Source organism: Thamnophis sirtalis, unplaced genomic scaffold, assembly GCF_051295495.1.
Source record: "Thamnophis sirtalis isolate CommonGarterSnake01/CBP01778 unplaced genomic scaffold, rThaSir2_p1.2 scaffold_5, whole genome shotgun sequence".
NCBI lineage: Eukaryota > Metazoa > Chordata > Lepidosauria > Squamata > Natricidae > Thamnophis > Thamnophis sirtalis.
Window position 1 is genome coordinate 131,949,360 of NW_028261385.1, and position 22,065 is coordinate 131,971,424.

General features: G+C 37.1%; 2 protein-coding genes across 2 annotated transcripts in view; one reads left to right on the plus strand and one right to left on the minus strand.

The window, feature by feature from the left end:
* Positions 1 to 22,065, plus strand: part of CTNNA1 (catenin alpha 1) — a 75,627-nt gene that overhangs the window by 25,295 nt on the left and 28,267 nt on the right. The window contains exons 8-9 of the mRNA XM_014058590.2: positions 13,779 to 13,859; positions 15,102 to 15,254. Of these exons, the coding sequence (XP_013914065.1) occupies positions 13,779 to 13,859; positions 15,102 to 15,254 (234 nt within the window). The remainder of the gene's footprint in view (positions 1 to 13,778; positions 13,860 to 15,101; positions 15,255 to 22,065) is intronic.
* Positions 631 to 6,695, minus strand: LRRTM2 (leucine rich repeat transmembrane neuronal 2). The gene is made up of 2 exons (XM_014058248.2): positions 6,257 to 6,695; positions 631 to 5,976 (listed from the first exon to the last, which is right to left on the minus strand). The coding sequence occupies exons 1-2, from the start codon at positions 6,258 to 6,260 to the stop codon at positions 4,430 to 4,432; spliced, it is 1,551 nt and encodes a 516-aa protein (XP_013913723.2). The 5' UTR covers positions 6,261 to 6,695; the 3' UTR covers positions 631 to 4,429.

Below are 22,065 nucleotides of genomic sequence, written 5' to 3' on the forward strand. Positions count from 1 at the left end.
TAGAAACTTAAACATGGAGCAGTTTATACTACATATCCTTATTTAAGCACCTGGACTAGAAATTAAATTTGCTATGAGCCTTACCTTGCTGACTGCACATAAATTGACAGAGGAACTGAAGATTGATTTTGTTGTACAAGTGATCAATTTGACTATGTTGGAAAATCTGGTGTTTGATATAAAAAAGATTTTTCACATGTATTCTGGAAGGTCATCTCTCAGATTCTACTCTGTCAATGTAGTGATTTCAGTAAAATCATGTTGAATAACAGGTAATTAATATGAGAAAATTCATAACATGGGATTATCAAATTAATCTCTTTACATTCCCTTACGTCCAATTCAGAGGTGCCAAAAAGTCTGCTGAAATTTTTTTCTTCATCTTATGAAACAGCCTAGGAAATTGCAGTAATCTTAGCACATAAAACTGAAAGTTATGCCCAACATGGGTTCCTCATAAATAATTTTCAGATAAAAACATGAAGAATATGAAAATTTGTGAAAGTATTTGATTTAATGATGCTGAGCCCATTCAAATTTAATAATATATTCTTGGAAATTTAAAAAAGGGAGTCCTCTACAATTTGTCAACCTTATGAAAAATCTTGAGGGTTGTGATACGGAAGTTTTCTATAACAAAACAAGGTCTATTTGATATTGATATCATGATACTGTGACATTGATAATACCAAAACACGAGGGCATCGTATTTGTATCTTAGAAGCAAAACAATATGCTCATTCCAAAAAGAGATTTTCCTATAACCTGTATTATAAGGAAAGATATAAGCATACTTATAATCAAGAAAGAAAATGAAATTCAGAGTTTCTTATTTTGAAAGGGCACCAAGAAAGAGTCAGCTTCTAGTTTTATAATGTATAGATTTTTTTAATGTTTTTGTACACTGCACTTACTGCATTATGAAGTCCCCACCACCACCATCGAAAATGCACTTGGAATATTGCTAGTAGAAACCATTAGAATTTTCTATTAATATTTCCAACATTTAAAAATTTGAGGGGGAAGCTAGAATGATAACTGAAATAGAAGTATAGTATATATCTCTGAAATCGATGGTGCAGATATGACCATTATTTGCTTTTCATTTAGATGACATGATTTGTATTATATTATATGATGTCTCAATAAGATCCCCCACTAAATATGCCCTGCAATATTAAATTAATATGAATTTATAGTACAATTTATTGTACTAAGCTTTTAGCCAGGTAAAAGCTTATAAAGTTCAATCTTTGTATTGGATCTTGGACTGGAAGGTGATATTGAACATAATTAACCATCACAACTTGTTCTTCCCATAGTAGCAGAGAACATTTAATTCAGGAACTTGCTTGCAGGAACCTTTGCTGTCTGAAATAATGGAAATAATTTATATGTTCAAGGACTGATTGAACAGTGCTAAGATAAGTGATGGCTCCATTATTTATTTTCCTTCTGGGACTATTGTAACCATCACTTGAAATATCAACTATAGAAGCTGAAGTAATTCAAGACGGCATTCTGTTAAGGACTGCTAAAGAAAAATGGCAAAATCTGTATTTCAGCTTTGGTTGAAGCATTTGGGAGAAATACGATGCTTTGGGCTGGGTGTGATCAATAGCCTCATAATTTAACACCAGTTTAGAATTAATTCATACAGGTTTGCATGTCACCTAAAATTTTATTTAATGATTCAGCATTTGGATATTTGCCAAGGATATATCATGCTCATCTTCCCATGAATAAGTAATAATCAAATGGGGGCACTGAAAATTGTGTTTAAATTGCTATCGGGTGACGTTAATATTTTGCCTATGACTTTTGCATATATTTAAACTCTTTATTTGAAGACCCTGTCAGTGTAAAAATACATATTGCGACTGGTCAGAGTCTTAAATAATACTTGCTGCATTACTGAATGTGAAATCAGTAGCGGTTAGTTTTGTCACACTAGAAAAATGTAGAGTAGAGAAATCCAATTAACATAATTAGAACCAAACTGGTCTACACCTGATATATTTTGGTAATTATATAACTGTACCATGCAGCCTACATGACTGATATTATAGAATTAATGCATAATATTGTCCTGCACTTTCTCTTTAGATTAAAATAGTAGGCATGATAATATGAGATACTAGCTAAGGGGCTAAAATTTGTATTCTCAAATCTTGTATGACTATGAAAATTGTATTATACTGTATAGGTGTTTTTCAAGTAGTTCAGAAGGAAAAGAGAACAGATTGACATAGGAGAAAATAAATCTCTTAGCTGCTGGTAATTTCTGCAGCATCTCCTGACTTAGGTGAAGTGCCCTGAAGAGAAGGGATAGTAATAACAAAGGGTTTTGACCAATTAGTAAGCCAGTTATTGCAACTTCATATAGTAGCTAAGTAATGCTGATGAAATAATGTTGGGCTGTATTCTGATGGAGTATCTTATGAGTTACAAATTTCATTAAGATGCTGTGAAAAAATGTTCTTTTAGAATGTAAATATTAACATAATTGTTACTCAGTTGCCTTCTAAATCTTTGCAGTTTATACATCTCATTTCACCTTCAAACCAATTTGCTTACACACAATGGATTCTTGTTAAATTAGTAATGGAAATAGAGACCAAAACATAGGCAGTTCTCAGTTTGATAAGTGGAACATAAATTCTTAATAGATATTATGTTTCAATGCAGATAAAATCTAGTTACCAGATGCATAGAATATGCTGTATATGGCTGAAAGACAATGGCTTATCATGTAGAGGATTTGTAGATTTTATCTACTTTTTACTAATAGTTTGGTTTAATAGAGCTTTAAGTAATACAATCCAATATACTGAGCTAAAGTAATGCCGATTAAAAAACGTGAAAGTACTGGATTTGATGCATTGGCTTTAAAGTCTGAAATTTCCATCCTTTCCACCCTGTTCAAACCTTTACAATATTTATTCAAGGATGTTTATATAGCACAAGCATCAGATAAATGATGATTTGTTTGAAAACCTTGCACCATAGTACAATATACAATATTATATACTGATTTAAAGAATCCAAGCATCAATATTTCTTTTCCCCACTAACAAATGTCATTGTTGAACTTGGCATGATGGTTAGATCTACATATGTACATTTTCTTCAAAATATTATACCTTTGATTATGTGTTCATGATTTGAGAGTTGTACTAAATAATTTCTTAATTGTATTACATTTAAACTACACAAATGTGTAGTAAAGTAAGTTTCATAAACACTAAATCTAGAATTTTTAAGATCCAAGAATTTATTATTTGCTTTCCAGAGAAATTTTGTCCTATTTTAAATGACATTATAATCTTTCTCCACAAAAAATAGCAATCTGAGTTTTAAAAGTTCTTACTCTTTCCACAAGTGTAATTAAATTAATTAATTATATTGTAATCAGTAGAGCCCTCTCCTTGAATATTGGATTGGTGTTTCAATTATCCAGTGTTGGAATTAACAGTGGTAATTGAGAGTTCACTCTGAGAGAATAATTCGATGCCAGAGGAATAGTAATGAATATATAAAATAGTGTTCCGGTATTAAGTAGTCAGTTAGACATGTTGAAGAAAAGAAAGAGGGCTTTTTTGCTTAAAAAAATCCTTAGTGTTCATTTCTTTATATGTTGCTCCTTGGTATGAAATGTATCCCATTAAAGTCAGGACAGATTTCACAAAAGTTGAAGCTCATGTAATATTTGGAAACCACACTAAATGCTACTGAATAGCTGTAGCAGATTAATATTCTGAAGTAATGAATGTGATCTTTATTCAGAAGTGGCAGTAGCTATATTCTGAAATTGCAACACATTTAAAATTCTGAATTCTTACTATGAAGTTAAAATAGTACTAAAATTCCATGCTGTAGTAGACTGGAAAATCTCTTTTCTGCACCTTTGATCACAAGACAGAACAAGGAAATTATCTTTTTGTGTGTGTTTTTTTGGCTAGTATGTACTTCATGAAACACTGAACTGGCTGAAATGTTGGTAAAATTTTGTAATTACAATGCATCATTTGGTAAAATATTCCCCCCACCCTTAAGTCCATTAAATAGATACCCAACAATATTTTCATCCAAATTATTTTTCTAAATTATATCTGGAGTCTTGGGAGTAAAAAAATAAAAAAATACACATATAATTACATAACATGAAACAATATACATATTTTGGGCTGAGCATATTTAGATTCCAAACATCAGGAATGCAAATGTAATGCCAACACTGTTATTTAAACACTGAAAATATTGTGGGTTTATTTAAAAAAAAACACCCTGAAATACTACTGCATCACTCAAAACAAGTTGCTTAGAAAAATCTAGGCTTTCTCAGTATTTGAGTTTTTTAAAAATGTATCAGATCCCTGCAATTTAAAATAAGTTTATCTCCTTTGTGTTCTTTGATTACCTGTAGATATTACACTTCACATTCTTTATAGGGTAACTGCTGACATTTGCATTGTCCATAGCCATTAATGATGATGAAAGGTCCTTCATGGGCAGGTTCATATTCATTATATGGTCCTTGGTCTGACATATTTGACATATGCAGCCGTGTTTGAGATCGTAGTTGCCTGTGGCTTTGAATCATTGAACACTGCCTAATTTTTCTTAATGTGGGAGGACAGCACTTCCTGGAGATGAACACTACAAAAATGATAAAAAAGAAAGAAAATAATAAAGCCATTGTTCCTGTAATTACCTGCTGGGTGAAGATGACATTGTTTGGTTCAGGGATCTGCTCTTCTGTGGTAAAGGGTATGCCTGTGGTGGTTGAAATTTCTTTATCTCCCACATGGAAATTTGAGGAGCTTATTCGCTTTGTATATTCAGTTGTTGGAGCTCTGTGAGTTGTAGCAATGGGTGTAACAACAGTTGATAAATTCCAGCAAAGCTGAAAACCATAAACTGCATCCAGAATATCCTCTCCCTGGGTATGGTTTGGGGTATGACAAAGGATGGAGTATTCCCACCGACCTTGGAAGCCACTGAGCCATGTAGCTAGTGCACATATTTTGGGGCTGCATTCCCAGGGGTTGCTGGAGAGACCCACAGTCGTTAGGGTTTTAAGTGAATATAAAACCTTGGACTCCAGAGTGGTTAGTTTGTTGTTATCCATTAGGAGAATTTTAAGATTAGGCATTATTTCAAAAACTGTCGTATCGATGGCTTTGATATCATTTCCAGACAAATCTAGCTTTTCTAAAGTGCTCCAGGTCCATTCCATCCCGCAGGTCAGGTTGCTAATTTTATTCCCCTGTAAGAAGAGCATGTGCAGGTTGCTTAGCCGAAGGAAGTGAGCAAAGTTAATCTTGGTCAGCTGGTTGTGCTCTAGGTGAAGCTCCCTTAGTTTGGTTAATCCTGCAAATCCATTGCGCGCCAAACTTCGCAAGCGATTTGTGCTCAGATCCAAAAAATCCAAACTACGACAATCTGAAAACAGGCGGACTGGAATAGTCCTCAGAGAATTGGAACGTAAACTCAGGGTTTGCAGTTTACGAAGGCCATACAACAATTCAGGATTCAAAGCAGATAATTGATTGAAAGAGAGATCCAAATGTTGCAGGTTAAGCAGCTGGCTGAAAGTTGTGTTTGGTAAATAAGATATTTTGTTTGAACTTAAAATTAATTCCTTGAGTTTATATAGTCCTTGAAAAGCATCTTCTCTTACTGTATCAATTTGATTATGGTCTAAATGAAGCCAGGTAAGTTGACTGAAGCTTGCAAACTGATCCCCTTCAAGTTCCGTAATGAAATTGTGCCTCAATGACAAACCTAGACAGCCCTTGTCAGTGGTGTTTGGCACTGAGTGAAACCCCTGAGAGTCACAGTAAAAGAGCAGCTTCTCACAACGGCATTTTGGTGGACAAGCCGTGCCCAAGGCAGGCAGCATTTTAAAAACAATACTCATTGCATATACTGCTGCCAGCATAGGAGCCCCTAATGGCCACTTGAAATGTAAGCCTGCAGAATATAATTCAGGGAAACAACAAAATAGGATATTCTTATCAGATGTATGCTTAGAACAAGAGGAGAAAGATTGCTGCAAATAATGGCATGCATTAAAATGTTTTGGAGCTTTAATTCTTATTTTAAAAAAAATTCTTGGTAGAGATATATCTAAGTTACTGAAATTAATGATAAGCAGTTTCCCAGTCTTAAAAAAAGTACTGCTTCCTAAACGTACATTTCAAAAGCTAGATTAACTGCCCATTATAAAACAAGTCAAATAATGCAAACTTACCCATTCTTTTGAGTACGTTGGAGGTTGCATTCAGTCGTAGTTTTAGACTCAACACCGTGAGTCTGTAAAAAGCTCTAACGTTGACAGCTTTTAAATCATTTGCTCTCTCTACTCTTCTTTGATTTTGTAGTAAATAAAAAGGCTTCACATCCCATTTCCAATATATTCCTTTGAATTCATGACCTTGATTTCCAGTAGCAGATCTGTTAATTCCTGAATCAGTGCTGAGTTGATTGGCAGGTTTTCTTAAACTGGACAGCTGCTTAATTGCAAACGCTTTCCACAGCTATGGCTTTTTTACTCTTAACTTGTTGATGGCAGATGGGTAGCTTATCACGGAGAGAAGCCTCTGTAGTCGCTTGAATGCATTTGCTGAAAAGCTTTCAGGGCTAAGGTACAGAACGCATTTGCTTATGTGCTGCTACCACACAACTGTATATAGGCTGACGTCACCCTGTGACGTTCCTTTTTGTTTGGGTTTTCCAGAAGCTTTTGCAGTTTAAGGCACTATAGTGCAAACTCTCAATTGTGAGATTAGACTACCACTAAGAGGAAAAAAAGTAAGAATTCTTCAGCTGATATCCAGGAGATAGGAATGATTTTGCAAGAGTCTGTCTGGTAGATTACATGCTTATTACTACAATCTTAAACTGTACAGGTTTTGATTTTTGTGATTTAATCTTTGTGTTGGTATTCTGTATGAAAACTGTAAAAATGGTACATAAGAGCATTACACACACACACACAGACACACACACACACACACACACTCCCCAAAACAACTTAACAGGAAAAACTTGCACATGATATAGCACTTTAAAAATTGGTAGCATTCATTTATAAAGTTTTTTTAAGGGAATATATTTATAAATGCATCGCTTATATTAAAAAGATAAGATTTTAAAAATTGTAAAATTGTGTGTAAAAATCAATTGCACTGGGCTTTGATGATTCTTTATCTGGGTAGTTCAGACAGAATTTAGAAACATGTATACATGCTCAATACATATGTTGATCCCATTCTAAATGACTTGAGTCCCTGAAAATGTACAGGACATTACCATCTTTAATTATTAAATATGTAGCTCTTTTACTTCTTAAATTGAACTGAGGAGTGAGCCAGAGGTGGTAGTATTTAACTGCATGCTTGGCTTTGCAGTTATCAGTTCAAATAATGTGAATAACCTAGTAAATATTTTATTTGGAAATGGTAATATAGTTTTATCCATATTTGGCAACATTAAAACATAATTCTCCATTATTGTCCAGAATTAATGCTAATAGGACCTAACCTCACACTTTATATTTTGAATATGATTCTGTCACTGCTGTAATTTTTTAACTTGTAAAGTAACCTGTAATTGTTTTATGTTGGTGTGTGAGTGTATGCATATGTATGTATATATGCATATATGCATCCATGCATGCATGATGTTAAAACCATATTTATGATTTAGCAGTGTAAGTAACTATGCTATTTTTTCTACACCTATTTTTCTCACGGAAATTACTTCCTTTTCACCTAACACTTGCAGAATTCTTGATCACATATTTATGGCAGATAGTATATCAAGAATTTTCAATTACTGTTTTTAGAATTTTGAATATGCAGTACTTTTCAGAAAAAAATTACTATTAAATCTGAATCTTTAGATTTGGCTGGTGGGGTGGGGGAAGTTTTTACCAGATCTCATTAGCCAAGCCAAAAACTGTGCTTGTCTATCCACAGTTGCAATGATGGAAGCTGTTCAACAGCAACCAAGGAAGCACACAAAGTCCAAAGGGGCTCTGACTATTTAACATCTACATGAAGCGACTGGGCGAGATCATCCGCCGGCACGGGATTAAATACCACCAGTATGCGGACGATACTCAGCTGTATCTGTCCGCCCCGTGCCAACTCAGTGAAGCGGTGGAAGTGATGTGCCAGTGCCTGGAAGCTGTTAGGGTCTGGATGGGAGTGAACAAACTCGCACTCAATCCTGACAAGACTGAATGGCTGTGGATGTTGCCCCCTAAGGACAGTCCATCTAGTCCGTCCTTAATCCTGGGGGGAGAAAACTTGCCCGCCTCAGAGAGGGTTCGCAATTTGGGGGTCCTCCTGGACCCGCAGCTGACCTTGGAACACCATTTGTCGGCTGTGACCAGGGGGGCCTTTGCCCAGGTTCACCTGGTGCACCAGTTGCAGCCCTATTTGGACCAGGAGGCACTTCAGACAGTCACTCATGCCCTCGTCATCTCAAGACTGGATTACTGTAACGTGCTCTACTTGGGGCTGCCCCTGAAAAGTGTTCGGAGACTGCAACTAGTCCAGAATGCAGCCGTGCAAGCGATACTGGGTGTGCCAAGGTACACCCACGTCACACCTATCCTTCGCGAGCTGCACTGGCTGCCCATTGGTTTCCGAACATGATTCAAGGTGCTGGTTATTACCTTTAAAGCCCTACATGGCCTAGGACCTGGGTACCTACGAGACCGTCTCCTGCCACATACCTCCCTTAGACCAATAAGATCACACAGGATGGGCCTTCTCCGGGTGCCTTCAGCAGGACAATGCCGGCTGGCGGTGCCTAGGAGTAGGGCCTTCTCTGTTGCCGCTCCGGCCATATGGAATGAGCTGCCCCCAGAGATCCGGGCCATCCCCGCTCTCATGGCCTTTCGCAAAGCCATTAAAACCTGGCTTTTCCGGCAGGCCTTCTGATTGGTGTTTGTTGCGTTCTTTTTTAACTTTGTGTGTCCTATTGTTTTTAAGTTCTTTTAATTTCTTTTTTATTCTGTAAGCCGCCCGGAGTCCTTCGGGATTGGGCGCCATAGAAACATAATCAATTCAATTCAATTCTGACTTGAAGTAGTGATTGGTAGTTAGCAGACCTGACAAAACAAGAGAGTACCTCCTTTCTTGAAAAAAGGTGGAGTTTGAGCTGGTCTCTATCTGAAGAAGTCAGTTCCTATTCTATATCAAAAAGGGGGATGTGGACCTTTTATGTCTGGTTCTGTCATAAAGAAACTTCCAAGAGGCTTCACTTTGCAACTTCCAAATCAGATCCAACATTCTGCTGAACTTTTTGATTGGGAAGGAAAATGTGTTCACAGAGGTGTGGTTTTGAAATTGAAGATGCCAGACTTCCAAAATACCTACTGAAAGGCAGCTCCATGCTGTGCATGGCTATCTTAAAGTACTAAACTCGCCACTATCTTACCTAAGTCCTTTTTATTTTATATGGAACTCATATTTTTAAATCGTGCATAGTCATTTCCAGATATTTGAGATACACATAAGGAAGAGACCCTAAATTTTAGACAATATCCAAGAAATAAAAAGATGAAAAAAACTATGAGCATGCTCAGTTATTATATTTAATGCATACATTTTTACTATATCAGACTTAAGTATACCATCTTCTGCTGAATCCGGTCCTGGAGGGTTTTTCCCCTTCCAAAGGATCTATGACATATTTCTAGTCTGGTTTACAGATACTTGCCAGAAACCACAATCTTAAAAGGATAAAAGCTAAAACTGAATGAATCACTAGTTGTATGTAAATTAAGGCACTTCAATTTTTTTTATTGATTCTCTCTGTGTATGCGCACACAAAGTATTCCTTTTGCATAAAGATGCAAGTGCATGCACACATCTTCATTCCAGCTGAACAGCAAAAAGAAAAGAAAAGCGGAATGGAGAAAGGGTATGAAAAAGGGATAGTCATATTTGGAATGAAAAAAGAAAAAGGGAACAAACTGGAGGAGAGGGGACAAGATAACTGAAAAAAGAAAACTATTGGCCCTCCATTTGTAAAAAATGAGTATCTCCAAGCCAGAAGACAATAAGTAGTTATTACCCTTTCTGCCACACAGAGCTGTATAGTGTCTGTGTGTGAGAGAGAGAAAGAGACTGGGGGGAGGGAGGGAGAGAGAGAATATGGGACAAAAGTGTCTATCCTTTTTAAATAGTGTCTACAGTACTATTTATGAAAGAAAAACTCATCTTCGCTTTAATTAAGGGAATCATTTTTAAATAAAGATAGTAATAGAAAGTCATTTATTTTCCTCCCAGTTTTGCTGTCTTTTTATGTAATTGAATTGAACAGTTTAGATTATTGAGAGTATATTTGATGATGTGGAAATCTCTCATAATTTTTTCTTGCAGTTTCCTGATGCCCTTATGATAGTGGAGTAGGCCATTTGGCTGCTGTTAGTTAACTGGTCAGATCTTAGAAGAGTTAAAGGAAGGCAAAAGTAGAAATAACTATGCCATGTATTTGCAAAGGCAACAAAAGAAGGGAAAATCTTAAAGTGAAGTTTAAAGAGAAATACTTCAACAAAATGATAGTAATGAATAACTAAAGAAAATGAGGTTAATATTGCATATAGCTAGCATTTGTAGGCCTGGGAATTCAGATTATAAATGATTTGCAAGATAAAAGCCAAGTCATTTCGCTTCCAATTTTAAACAATAGACATTAGAATTCCAAGAAACTTTGTCCAAAATGGATAGTACTGTAGTTTCTCTTAGGTAAAATCATATGTACGAGCAGAAGAATTATTATATATTGATACAGTGGTGGGTTGCAGGCGGTACTCCCTGGTACAGGCATACCGGAGCCTGCCCAGAGCACCGGGTACCATTCTGGTATGTTGCTCCGGAGGGCCCGCCTACCCGCACTCCTTACCTGTCTTTAAAGTTTTCGGTGCTTCCACGCACACGTATAGCACCTTCGTGACGCTCCACCGAGCAGCAGGAGCGTCGCAGAGGCATCGCAAGATGGTAAGATACATGCGTGTTTGTGTGGAGGACACTGGGCCCTGTTGCAACCAGTATGGTTGCAACGGGATCCAGGACCCACCACTGCATTGATAGTATATTCAAAAGGAACATGCGTAAAAACAGAAATGGTTCCTCCATTTGTATGTTCATTTGTTTATTATATTTCTAGACTACCCACCTGGCACTGTGCACATCATTAAAATATATATTATAAGTCAATGTCATACAATAAAAACATCTTACTATATAATGATATAAGTTTAAATCTTAGCTCAAACATAGTTCCACTTCTACTACTAGTCTAAACTTTCACTTATAATACATGAATTATTGTATTATAAATAAAGAGGTGTATAGACTTTTTGGAAGCAGATCATTGGTTTGAATCCAGCTATTGGAATTTGTCTTCATTTTATGAGATTCAATTCTTTCAAAGGACAATTTATTGTTTGTGACACATAGTCAATAACTCTTAAGCAGAAAAACATGGAGTCAGCTAGAGTATGCCTATTTCGGAAACCCTGGGTTAGAAATACAGTAATGTAGTTTGCCTTAGATTAAAAACCAAGCTTGCTTATCATAGGATATCCAGGCAATCTAGCATTCAGATTGATGAGGGTTAAGTTTGAATTTCTAAGGGGGATCCCTTTATAAAATGTTTGCACAATGTATCATGGCAGCATAATTCTATTCCTTGTTGCCTGTCATAGCTGCAGCTTCCCAATCCCATTATCCATAGGAATTGGAAATACCTGTAAAGGGTATGACAAAACAGACTTGATACCAAACCTACAACTTTGTACTTGCATTGCATGTAATTTCTTTGCCACATGCATGTTTTCGTTTTAACATAATCTGGTTTGGCTAGAGTTACTGTACTTAACATATTATTCTTTGCATCTTCTGTTGTAGCGGAATGTTTTATTTCCTGGAAAATGTTGCTATCCATGTTAGTTTATTTTTATCCTGCCTTTTTACTTACAAGCTCTCAGATACTAATGTTTGTCATGTTTTCTTTTGAAAATATTTTAAATAAAAATAACCAGCCTTATATCCTAGCATAGGCATAGCCTGCTTGCTTAGTTAGTGAAATTCAACAGATGTTTTTCTAGTACAATACTGCCACCTGTACAAAAAGGGGCCTTGTGTTTTACTAGTACTAAATGTTTTTCTTGAGAAATATGATATTTCACTTGACTTTTTGCACTGATGTATGTGGACACAGAATCTTAGGTTCATGCAAGTCCTTCTCTACACTGTCATAATGTAACAAAGGTTGTCATGTTATAGACCGATGCCAAATTTGTAAACCTGACACATGAGCTGTTGGCCACAAGGAGCTTAAGGAATAACGGGGGACAGAAACAGTTGCTAAATTAAGTAAAAGCAGTGATGACTCGTTTTCTGTAAGAGATGACCACTTCTAAACAGGTGGAACCAATCAGAAAAAGATCCCCAAGGGCTATTTAATCAAGCAAGATTATCAGTTTTCCTGGGAGTTAGAACAATCTGTCCATGTAATTAAGAGGTTCAGCTTCATTCAGGTTTCTTTTAATTCAACTAATTTTGCATCTGGATTCATATATTGTTCTAAGTTATGCCTTGTTTAACTACGGTTTATTGAATAGCCCATAATGGTTAATTGTGCTGAAACTAAACAACCATGTTATGTCAGAGTGAAATGTACAAGCCACCTTTAGTATCAGGCACAAATAACCAGAATCATATGTGGGTAGTCTCAAACAGAGGTTTTGTTGTTAGTCACCTATCTTACAAGAATCTCACCTGACTTGATTGCATTTTCTCTTCGGATCGGTCAAAAGGCTTCAGGGATTATTATTATTTTTTTGGTGGGAGGGGCGCGGTGGAGGAATTCTAAGCTTAGCCTCTTCTTAACATCTCCCTCTATGTTACTGGTGAGTCCACTACACCTAGCAAATCTAGAAATCTACAGGAACTAAATGTGCAGTTCTAAGCATACTCAACAAAAATTGTTGAACGTAATTGTATACTTTGTACCATTATGTGCACACCCCGCAGCAGTGATTTTACACATTATCTGTGCTAAATATATAAATAAAATAAATATAACAAAGCATTATTGCTTTATTCTGAAGATACTTAAAAAATGACATCTCCCTAAAGTGTATCTTCTAAGATGTGTTATAATAGGAAAAATTATAGTTTCAACTACATTAAAGGATTGTGTCTGAGAATTAATCTCTTCCATGGGTCCTATACATAGTTGTGCATATTTTAAAGTGTTGAAATTTGTCCATCATATGCATTAGGCAAATAGGACATCTTCAAGGACTCATCATGACTAATGACAACATTTCTTTTCACTAATAAACCAGACTCATTCTTTAGTCTGAATCTAACCATGATACTGTTCCACAAATTGACTATATAGCAGCTTCCTGGGTGTGGTGCAAAATGAATACAGTAAAGCAATTGACTCAGACAGCTGGTTAGGAACATTGTTACAATCCATTCTTAATAAACCTATAAAGTGCAATTAAGGAAGCCAAATATAAAATCCAAACTATGTGCAATATCAGATATATGATACAAATTGTGTATTCTAGTTTCTAGATCTGTCCAGAAACACTTCCTATACACTACTGTTTTGATATACAAGACCTCTGCTGATTTCAGTTTGCCATTGATGCTGAATGTGTGGAAAAGTCAATGGAATTTAGACTTGAGCTATTGTATAATTAAAATAATTTAATGCTGCTTTATTTGATTTTCTAGGCTGGACGCAAAGAAAGAAGCGATGCCCTCAACTCGGCAATAGACAAAATGACAAAAAAGACGAGGGATTTGCGTAGACAGGTATAGTATTAAATATGTATTAAATGCTCATGTAGTCTGCTATTTACATAGCATATCATTTAATCTAGCAATTTTTTTCCAGATCTGTCAATTATAGACAACTAAATGCTTGGATTGTATTAAAACTGGGCAAGCTAACCTTAAGTTTAAAGCAGTGATTCCCAAACTTGGCAACTTTAAGACTTGTGGACTTCAACTCCCAGAGTTCTCCAGCCAGAAGAGCTAGCTGGAGAATTCTGGGAGTTGAAGTCCACAAGTCTTAAAGTTGCCAAGTTTGGGAACCACTGGTCTAGAGTATGATGCTTTCTTCATTCTATCACATTCATGAGTATAATATTTTTTTTCCTCTTCCTCTCAGCCCAGTGACAGGATCCAATTGGGAAAGCCAATGCTGCCAATAAATCTGGACCTTCCCTGTACACCCCAGACATATTAGCCATAAGCTGGACAGGAGAACCTAGGACTTTTCTCCACAACTGTTAGCAGCAGTCCTTATGTGGATTATTGTGAGATGAGAGTATAGCAATAGTACTTAGACTTATATACCACTTCCCAGTGCTTTTACAGCCCTTTCTAAGCAGTTTTACAGAGTCAGCATATTGCTCCCAACAGTCTGGGTCCTCATTTTACCCACCTTGGAAGGATGGAAGGCTGAGTCAACCTTCCATCAAGTCAAGTCATTAGACGCTTTCTTTCCTCACCTCAGAAAACATTAATGCACAACTATCAAGGAAATGGTCATCTAGAATAGAAACTCTTTAGTGATATCAGATGTGTATAATACAGATCACTAGGCAGTGAATGGCTAGACATTCTTGGTCACTTGTTCAGCCGTGGACAGATGCATTAGGGATTAGTATAGATTACCATTCCCTACTATAACAGTGAATGAACTCTCTTTTACAAAAAAAAAAAAAAACATTAGTTTTTTTTTAAATCATTAGAGTCATTAGTTAAAGCAGTTTTATATCTTTGTCCTTGATCACACCAAAACAGAAGCTGGACCTGTGTTTTGACCTAGGTCTATTCTGAAAGTCATTAAGCAAGTAATTTTTTGACATTTCAAAAACAAAATCCTACCTACATTGAAATAATTCTTCACAATGAAAGGCCACATATGTTTAATAGAAGGATCACTGGTAAAATGAAGAAAATGCAGGATCTGCATTTAGTAATGCAGAAGTTGAAAATAGAATTTTACCTTGTTCAACAACTTAATTTTGTTTTGATTTCTCTCCTTAGCTCCGTAAAGCAGTTATGGACCATGTTTCAGATTCTTTTCTGGAAACAAATGTGCCACTCCTTGTTTTGATTGAAGCTGCTAAAAATGGGAATGAGAAAGAAGTTAAAGAATATGCACAGGTTTTCCGTGAACATGCCAACAAGCTGATTGAGGTACTGTGATAATTAAATCTGGATGCCACACGGGCATTGTGGGAAATAGATTATGCCTTCTTTGAAGTATTATTTTATCCTGAACCCCTTTGCAAAATTCTTTCATTAAATTATCTCAAGTTTATTTCTATGCTGTGGAAAGAATTTTGAAATACATTATCTGAAGCACTGAGAAAAATATGTAGTTTATATAGGGCGCAGCTAAAAAGACAGTTATGAATATTTATAATAGAATAGTTATCTCTCTCTTAAAGTGTAAGCACTCATGTAATTTCAGTATAGGGTTTTAAAGTAAATAACAACTCTGAACAAATCTATGAATTTAGAAATGACTGCAGAGTGTTCAAAACAGCTTAAGATGATGAAAAAATTGTTAATTCATCATTTCTCAAATAAGCAAACATGCATGAAGATTATGAGCTTGACTTGTTTATCTTAGCCCAAAAGTTTAAAGATGACAGTAACTGAAAATCCAGTCCTTGAGAAAAGTCATTTACTGTAAGTGTTCTATAAGCAACATAAAAGTTTTTTTCACTCTAGCTTTTTTTACAAAGGATAGCCAATAAACTATGAGTTACATCTTTACAAATATCAACCTGATGGGTTTAGAATACTTAATGCTCTAGTAGCCCTTTTTGACAATTAATTTTTATAGCCCATTGGGAATAGAATGTATTATACCTTGGAAATATAATCCTACCCCCCCCCCAATCCAAACAAAAACCCCAAATCCACTTGCTTACTGAAATAGCTAAGCATAATACATTTTCTTAGACTTAAAATGTATTTGCACTTCACCCTAATTCATTATTCCTTTGTAGTTGTTAATTAATTTCAAAGCAAAACGTAAAGACTTTATCTGTACTTGGACTGGATCACATTCTAGATTACCCAACACATTAGCTCAAATTGACACAAAATATTTTAGACAAAAGCACTTATACTTATCCATTCGTTACTATTTTATCTGGGAAGATGAAAGTAAATAGAAAACTTGTTCATCAGACTATTGGTAGCAGCAATAGTCAGCCTGAGGCCATCCATGCCTCTTAAAATGTAATGGACAGATTCTGAGAGGATAATTACAAATTTAACAAAAAGCATTATTAGAGAATTATATTGAAATTTAATTTGCCTTGTCTGCACTATAAGAAGCATTTCCCTATTCCAAGTTATTAATTATTTCTGGATTAGGCGAGTTCTCATAAAAGTACATATCTCTCTCTTCCCGACCATGAAAAAATGTTTTAGTCGTTGATTTCTATAAATGTTCCTTCCTAGTTCATAAAACAGTGCATGACAGGATAGACAAAATGCAGACTGATGGCAAATGACTTTCTTATTTACTTTTACGAGAACCTTAAAATCCATCAGTCAGTGCTTGACAGAAAACACAAAATTAGACTTTAGTATTTGAGCCCAGAAACTTATTTTTAGTACCGGAGATTAAGGAAAATAGAGTCTTTTCATGTACAGAAATCTCTTCTTAATCCCCTACCTCAGTTTTCTTCATCTTAGCAATATGATTTATGACAGATCGGAAATAAGTAGATTAATAATAAATTCTTCGTGATTTAGTAAATCCTGTTCTACCTTTTGCCTTCCTTTGGTGCATGCTTTGGTTCTTTATCTTATTTACATATTTGTATCAAGGGACAAAACAACCATATCTTCATGAAGTTTATCATCCCAAAACTGAACGATATATAATGCTTAGGAAGGTGAAAAACTTTCAACTAAAGGATGAATGGAAATAGACAAGTGCACAGACAGAGTGGCAGCCGCTTTTAAAAAAACATAGCTAGAGGGAGATTCAGCTCCCACCAGAGGAACAGGTATCTGGTGCTGCCAAGCCAATAAAATCAATCTTTGCTGTTTTCATTATCACTTCCATATTAAAATGTGACATTACTTACAGTACTGTGGTCTTAGGTGCACTTATTTTTTTTTATTGAAGTGTTGACCATCAGTCATAAACAATGCTTTATCTATAGTTTGTAGGCAAACCAGTATCACTTCTTGGACTTTCATGTGACTTTGATCACATGAAATATTAATGCTGTATTTCCTGAGCAAATGCTTGTTGTCAGGTTCTTCACTATTCTGATGAACTCCACTGGATGGAACCATATTTTGGTGGTGCTTATTCTGGAAGCCTTTCAGTCAGAGCTCAGAAGAGCAAACCTGCCAAAAATGTATACCTCCGCTGAAAGGAGCAAGTTTCCATCACCTTAGTTTCAGACTCCAAAGTAGAATGCATACATACATAAAACATGTGTATGTGTGTGTATGTGTTCCAGCATAGCTCTGGAATGCCTCAAGCAGTTTCAACCAAACTTGGTACACAGATGACTTACTCTTTGGAAACAAATACTGTGGGGGTAAGACACCCCTAAAACCCTTCGGGAGGGGAGGTTGTTCTGTTAAGATACAGCCTGCTGTGCCTTAAAATGGCTTCGGTACTGCCGTAAAATGGCTTCTGTTGTACAGCTCAGTGGAGTTGTCATGGTAACAGCTTCACAGTACTCCACAAGTGGGCCCCCTCTGGTAAGTAGGAAAAATCCAACATTAGAAATTATGTTTGGTCCGGACATTTTCCCCCTATAAATAACGCCGGGTTATCAGCTAGTAGTGAATAAAAATGTAAAACTTTCTAGACATTTCAAAGTAACAAACTGTATTTTCTCCTATTCTTTTTTTTCAAGGAGGAAGGATGTGGGCTGGAATCGGGAGACGTGTAATATCTTTTCAGATTAGGAAGTTAGTTTGCTCCTTTTTCAAAACCTGTGAATCTGGAGGAGCTGTGAATGATGCTTTGAAAAGAGAAGCCTGATAATTAGCTGGAGCCTGGGAGAAGCTGGTGGCTTTAACTCTTAGAACCCTAAAACAAGGCTTTTCTTTCCAGTCTTTCTTGGTCCAGTTAACTCTTCCTTTCCTCCATCCAGTTTTCTCTCTCCCACTTGTCTTTGTACTGTGTGTACAATTATAAAAATAGCAATAGAATAAAATGTAGGGAACTCCTATCACTTTTATGTTTGTTTTTATAAAATAAAACAACTTCCCAACCCATATAGGGGAGATACCGTATTTTTCGGAGTATAAGACGCACCTTAGTTTTTGGAGAGGAAAATGGGGGGGGGGATTTCTGCCTGCCAGGTATTCATCTGGCTAGCATCCTTCAGCACAGCTTCAACTTCATTTAATTCGCTGGTTGTGAGCGAGCAAGCGCACACGCGCTTTGGGGCTGAAAAGCAGTTTCTACAGCACAGCTGATCATCACAGGGAAGTGCAATTAGTAAAGCAGGCAAAGCACGGAAGAGCTAAGAGAAGGCAGCAGCTGTTCCAGGTTGCCATTTTGGGCTCCGCGCCTCGTGTTTTCAGCTTCCAAATGCTCTGATTGCCGCCCAAAAACGTGATGTGCAGAGGTAGCAATCAGTGGTGATGTGCTCTGGTGATCCCAGCATCCTTCACCTGGTCTCAAACGGAGTGTTTGGAGGCTGAAAATGTGAGGCGTGGAGCCCAAAAATGCAAGCCATTGTCTGTGGCAATCTCTGCAGCCAGGAACACGACACATGGAGGCCAAAGGGTGGGCAAGGCTACATTCGGAGTATAAGACGCACCCAAATTTTCAGCCTCTTTTGTGGGGAAGGGGGAAAGTGCTGCTTATACTCCCAAAAATATGGTATAAAGAAAGCAGCCATCCATGATCCCAATGCATTTGTGTCTCTTTGAGCATGGTTTTAAAAAGAACTAGTGAATTATGTTTCTAGACAAGTCAAAGCTAAAAGTTAGTAATGGAGAGGAAAGGGGGAGTTTTTTCCTAGCATTTTCTAATTTTTTGTTAATGGTTACCTCATTCTGTTGGAGAGGTGTTAAAGGGTCCTTGGTGCTCTCAGAGCTTGCTTGTTTTCTTGGAGACATTTCATTACCCTAACTAGATAACATCATCATTGCGGATGTTACCTATTTAGGGCAATGAAACGTCTGCAAGAAAACAAGCAAGCTCAGAAAGCAGCGAGGACCCCTCATTTCAACCCTGAGCTACAAATATTCTCCTTTATTGAGAGCTGTTAAGTTTATATATTCATATTTATGGGTACACAAATAATATAGCAAGCAAAGAAATCTATGACCCTTATACTGCATCATAGTTGGGCTCATGCACAAATAAAAATTCAGTAGATATAAATATATAACTGCTGCATAGCACACTTGTTTTAAAGAAAGCCTGATTTATTAATAACCAATGAATCTGTCAACATGAGGCATAACTGATCTCTGTAAAATATTCCTTGTGGAATCATGGAGAAAAAAAAACACCTATATCCAGGGATCATAGCAAAAATATAAATATTAAGAAATAATTATATTTGATGTGTGCGAAGCATATTTACCAAATAATTTTTAGCATCGAGCTTCATAAAATATCTCAGTTTGAATGTGAAACTGTTGCTTTTTTAATACAAACACTTTTTTATGTTTTAGAATATTCACTTATTTGATTTTGGCAACACTTGACTCCAAACTGACTCTGACCAGTTCAAAATGTGACAAACAAGATAACACAGTGTAAATAAATGCTAAAAACAATTAATTTTGTGTGATTTTCCTCTCGGTTTGAAGTATTTTTCCTATCCCTAGAGATAGTTGAACTGCAAGAAATACTACCAAAATGTAGAAAGGCTCCTGTTACTTCATTTCCGTGGCACTAAATATTCCCTCTAATTAAAACATATTAAAATGAATTTTAATTGCTTGTCTTGTTATTGTGGAGAGAGAGGAGAGAGAGAGAAAATCTTCAATAAAGGCCATCTGCCAATAAAAGGTATATAGTTCAGGATTGAACTATGGAGTCCTTGATGCTCTCTTCTGTTGGGTGTTTGCTTGCACATGTTTTATTACCTAACTAGCTAACATCATTAGTGTGAATGAGTATAGGGCAGTGATGGCTAACCTTTTTGCCATCGCTGCCAAAAGCGGGGGGGGGGTTATGTGGGCATGCCCACACCCATAATTTATGCGTGCAACCTCCCCTTACATGCGTGTGCAACCCCCCGTGCATGCACACACAACCCTCTCCCCGCTTTTGGCACACAATGGACTCGTTTTTCGCCTTCCCCAGGCTCCAGAGGCTTTCTAGGAGCATGGGGAGGGTGAAAATGGCCTCTCCCGCCCCTCCGGAGGACAAAAAACAGCCCAACACACAAACCGAAAGTTCGGGAACAGACTTCCAGGTTGCCCGTAGGGGCATTTTTCTCCTTCCAGAGGCTTCAAGGAAGCCGCCTGAAGCCTCCAGAGGGAGAAAAATGACTCAATGGGCAACCCGGAAGTTCGTTCCCGAACTTCCAGTTTGTGCGTTGGGTTGTTTTTGCGTTGGGTTGTTTTTCGCCCTCCAGAGGCTTCAGGGAAGCTCCGGAGGGTGAAAAACAGCCAAAAATGAAGGCCAAAATCAGCTGGAGCCGACAGGGTAATGCTTCATGTTCCCTAACAAATGGCTACACTTGCCACCTGTGGCACGCATGCCATAGGTTCGCCATCATGGGTATAGGGTTTCCTCTTTGTTTATATATAGTAGCTAGTCCTGCCAGTATTGGTGGGTTGTGGCTTTATACTTGGTAGTTTCTTGATTAGGTTATTGTTCTCTGTGTGATTGTCTGACATTAATTCCTGCTTATCTAATGTTGTCTAAGAAGAATGAATGCCAGGCAAAGAAGAAAAATGGTTAGAATGTTTCCGTCTTAATTTTTATTGTCTCTGATGAATGGTGTGTAAATCTGGTTTATTTCTATGTGCCTATTGATGGCTGATACCAAGCTTCCCTAGTGTTTTGGAATTAAGTTTGGTGTAGGGTGTTCAGTTTTCTACTTGAAACTATGGTTGAATGTGTCCATGTAGAGTGATATTAAAGAGTTTTCATTGTATTTTCTGATTACTAATTGGTACTCATGGTATATATGTTAATTTGATAATGGAGCACATGGTTTGTATGAATTTTTTTCAGATAAGATTGTATTTGCCCTTGTTTCCTCTGCTGATAGATCCATCTGGTTTACTAGTCAGCTTTAACTTCTTGGGAATTACTGCTAAAATGGAGGGAAAAGATTGCCAATTCCCAGAGGGATAGAAACACTGTTCTTGTCTTTTTGCGCCACTGTTGTACATTTCGATGCACAAATGAAGACTTTCAGCAGCAGGCTGTCATATACTTGTCAGTTAATACATATAAATATTATAGAATGCCCTATAACCGTGATGGAGAACTTATGGCATGCATGCCATAGGTGGCATGCATAGCCATTTGTTACGGAATGCGAGGCGTTAGCTGCCCAACTGAATTTTAGCTTCATTTTTGGCTGTTTGTCATGAGGCTTCCCTGAAGCCTCTGGAGGGAGAAAAACGGCCCTACTGGCAACCCGGAAGTCTGTTCCCAAACTTTCGGTTTGTGTGAAGCCTCCGGAGGGCCTCGGGTGGGGGTGGGGACACTGGAGGCTGTTTTTGCCCTCCCCAGGCTCCTAAAAAGTCTCGGGTCTGGGGAAGGCAAAAAACGGGTCCATCGTGTGCCAAAAGGGGGGGAGGACAGGGGTCATGTGTGCATGCATGGGGGCTGCACATGCATGCACGCATAGAATTTTGGGTGTGGGCATGCCCGCACACAACCCCCCTGCGCTCCCCTCAGAAAGGTTAGCCATCACTGCCCTATGAGAGCATGCGCCAAAATATAAAATGCTTTTACTTAAAAAAAGTAACACAAGTTTGTGTGACCTTTTACTACCATGCCAGAAAGCAAATGGAAAGACTTGTCCCTACACAA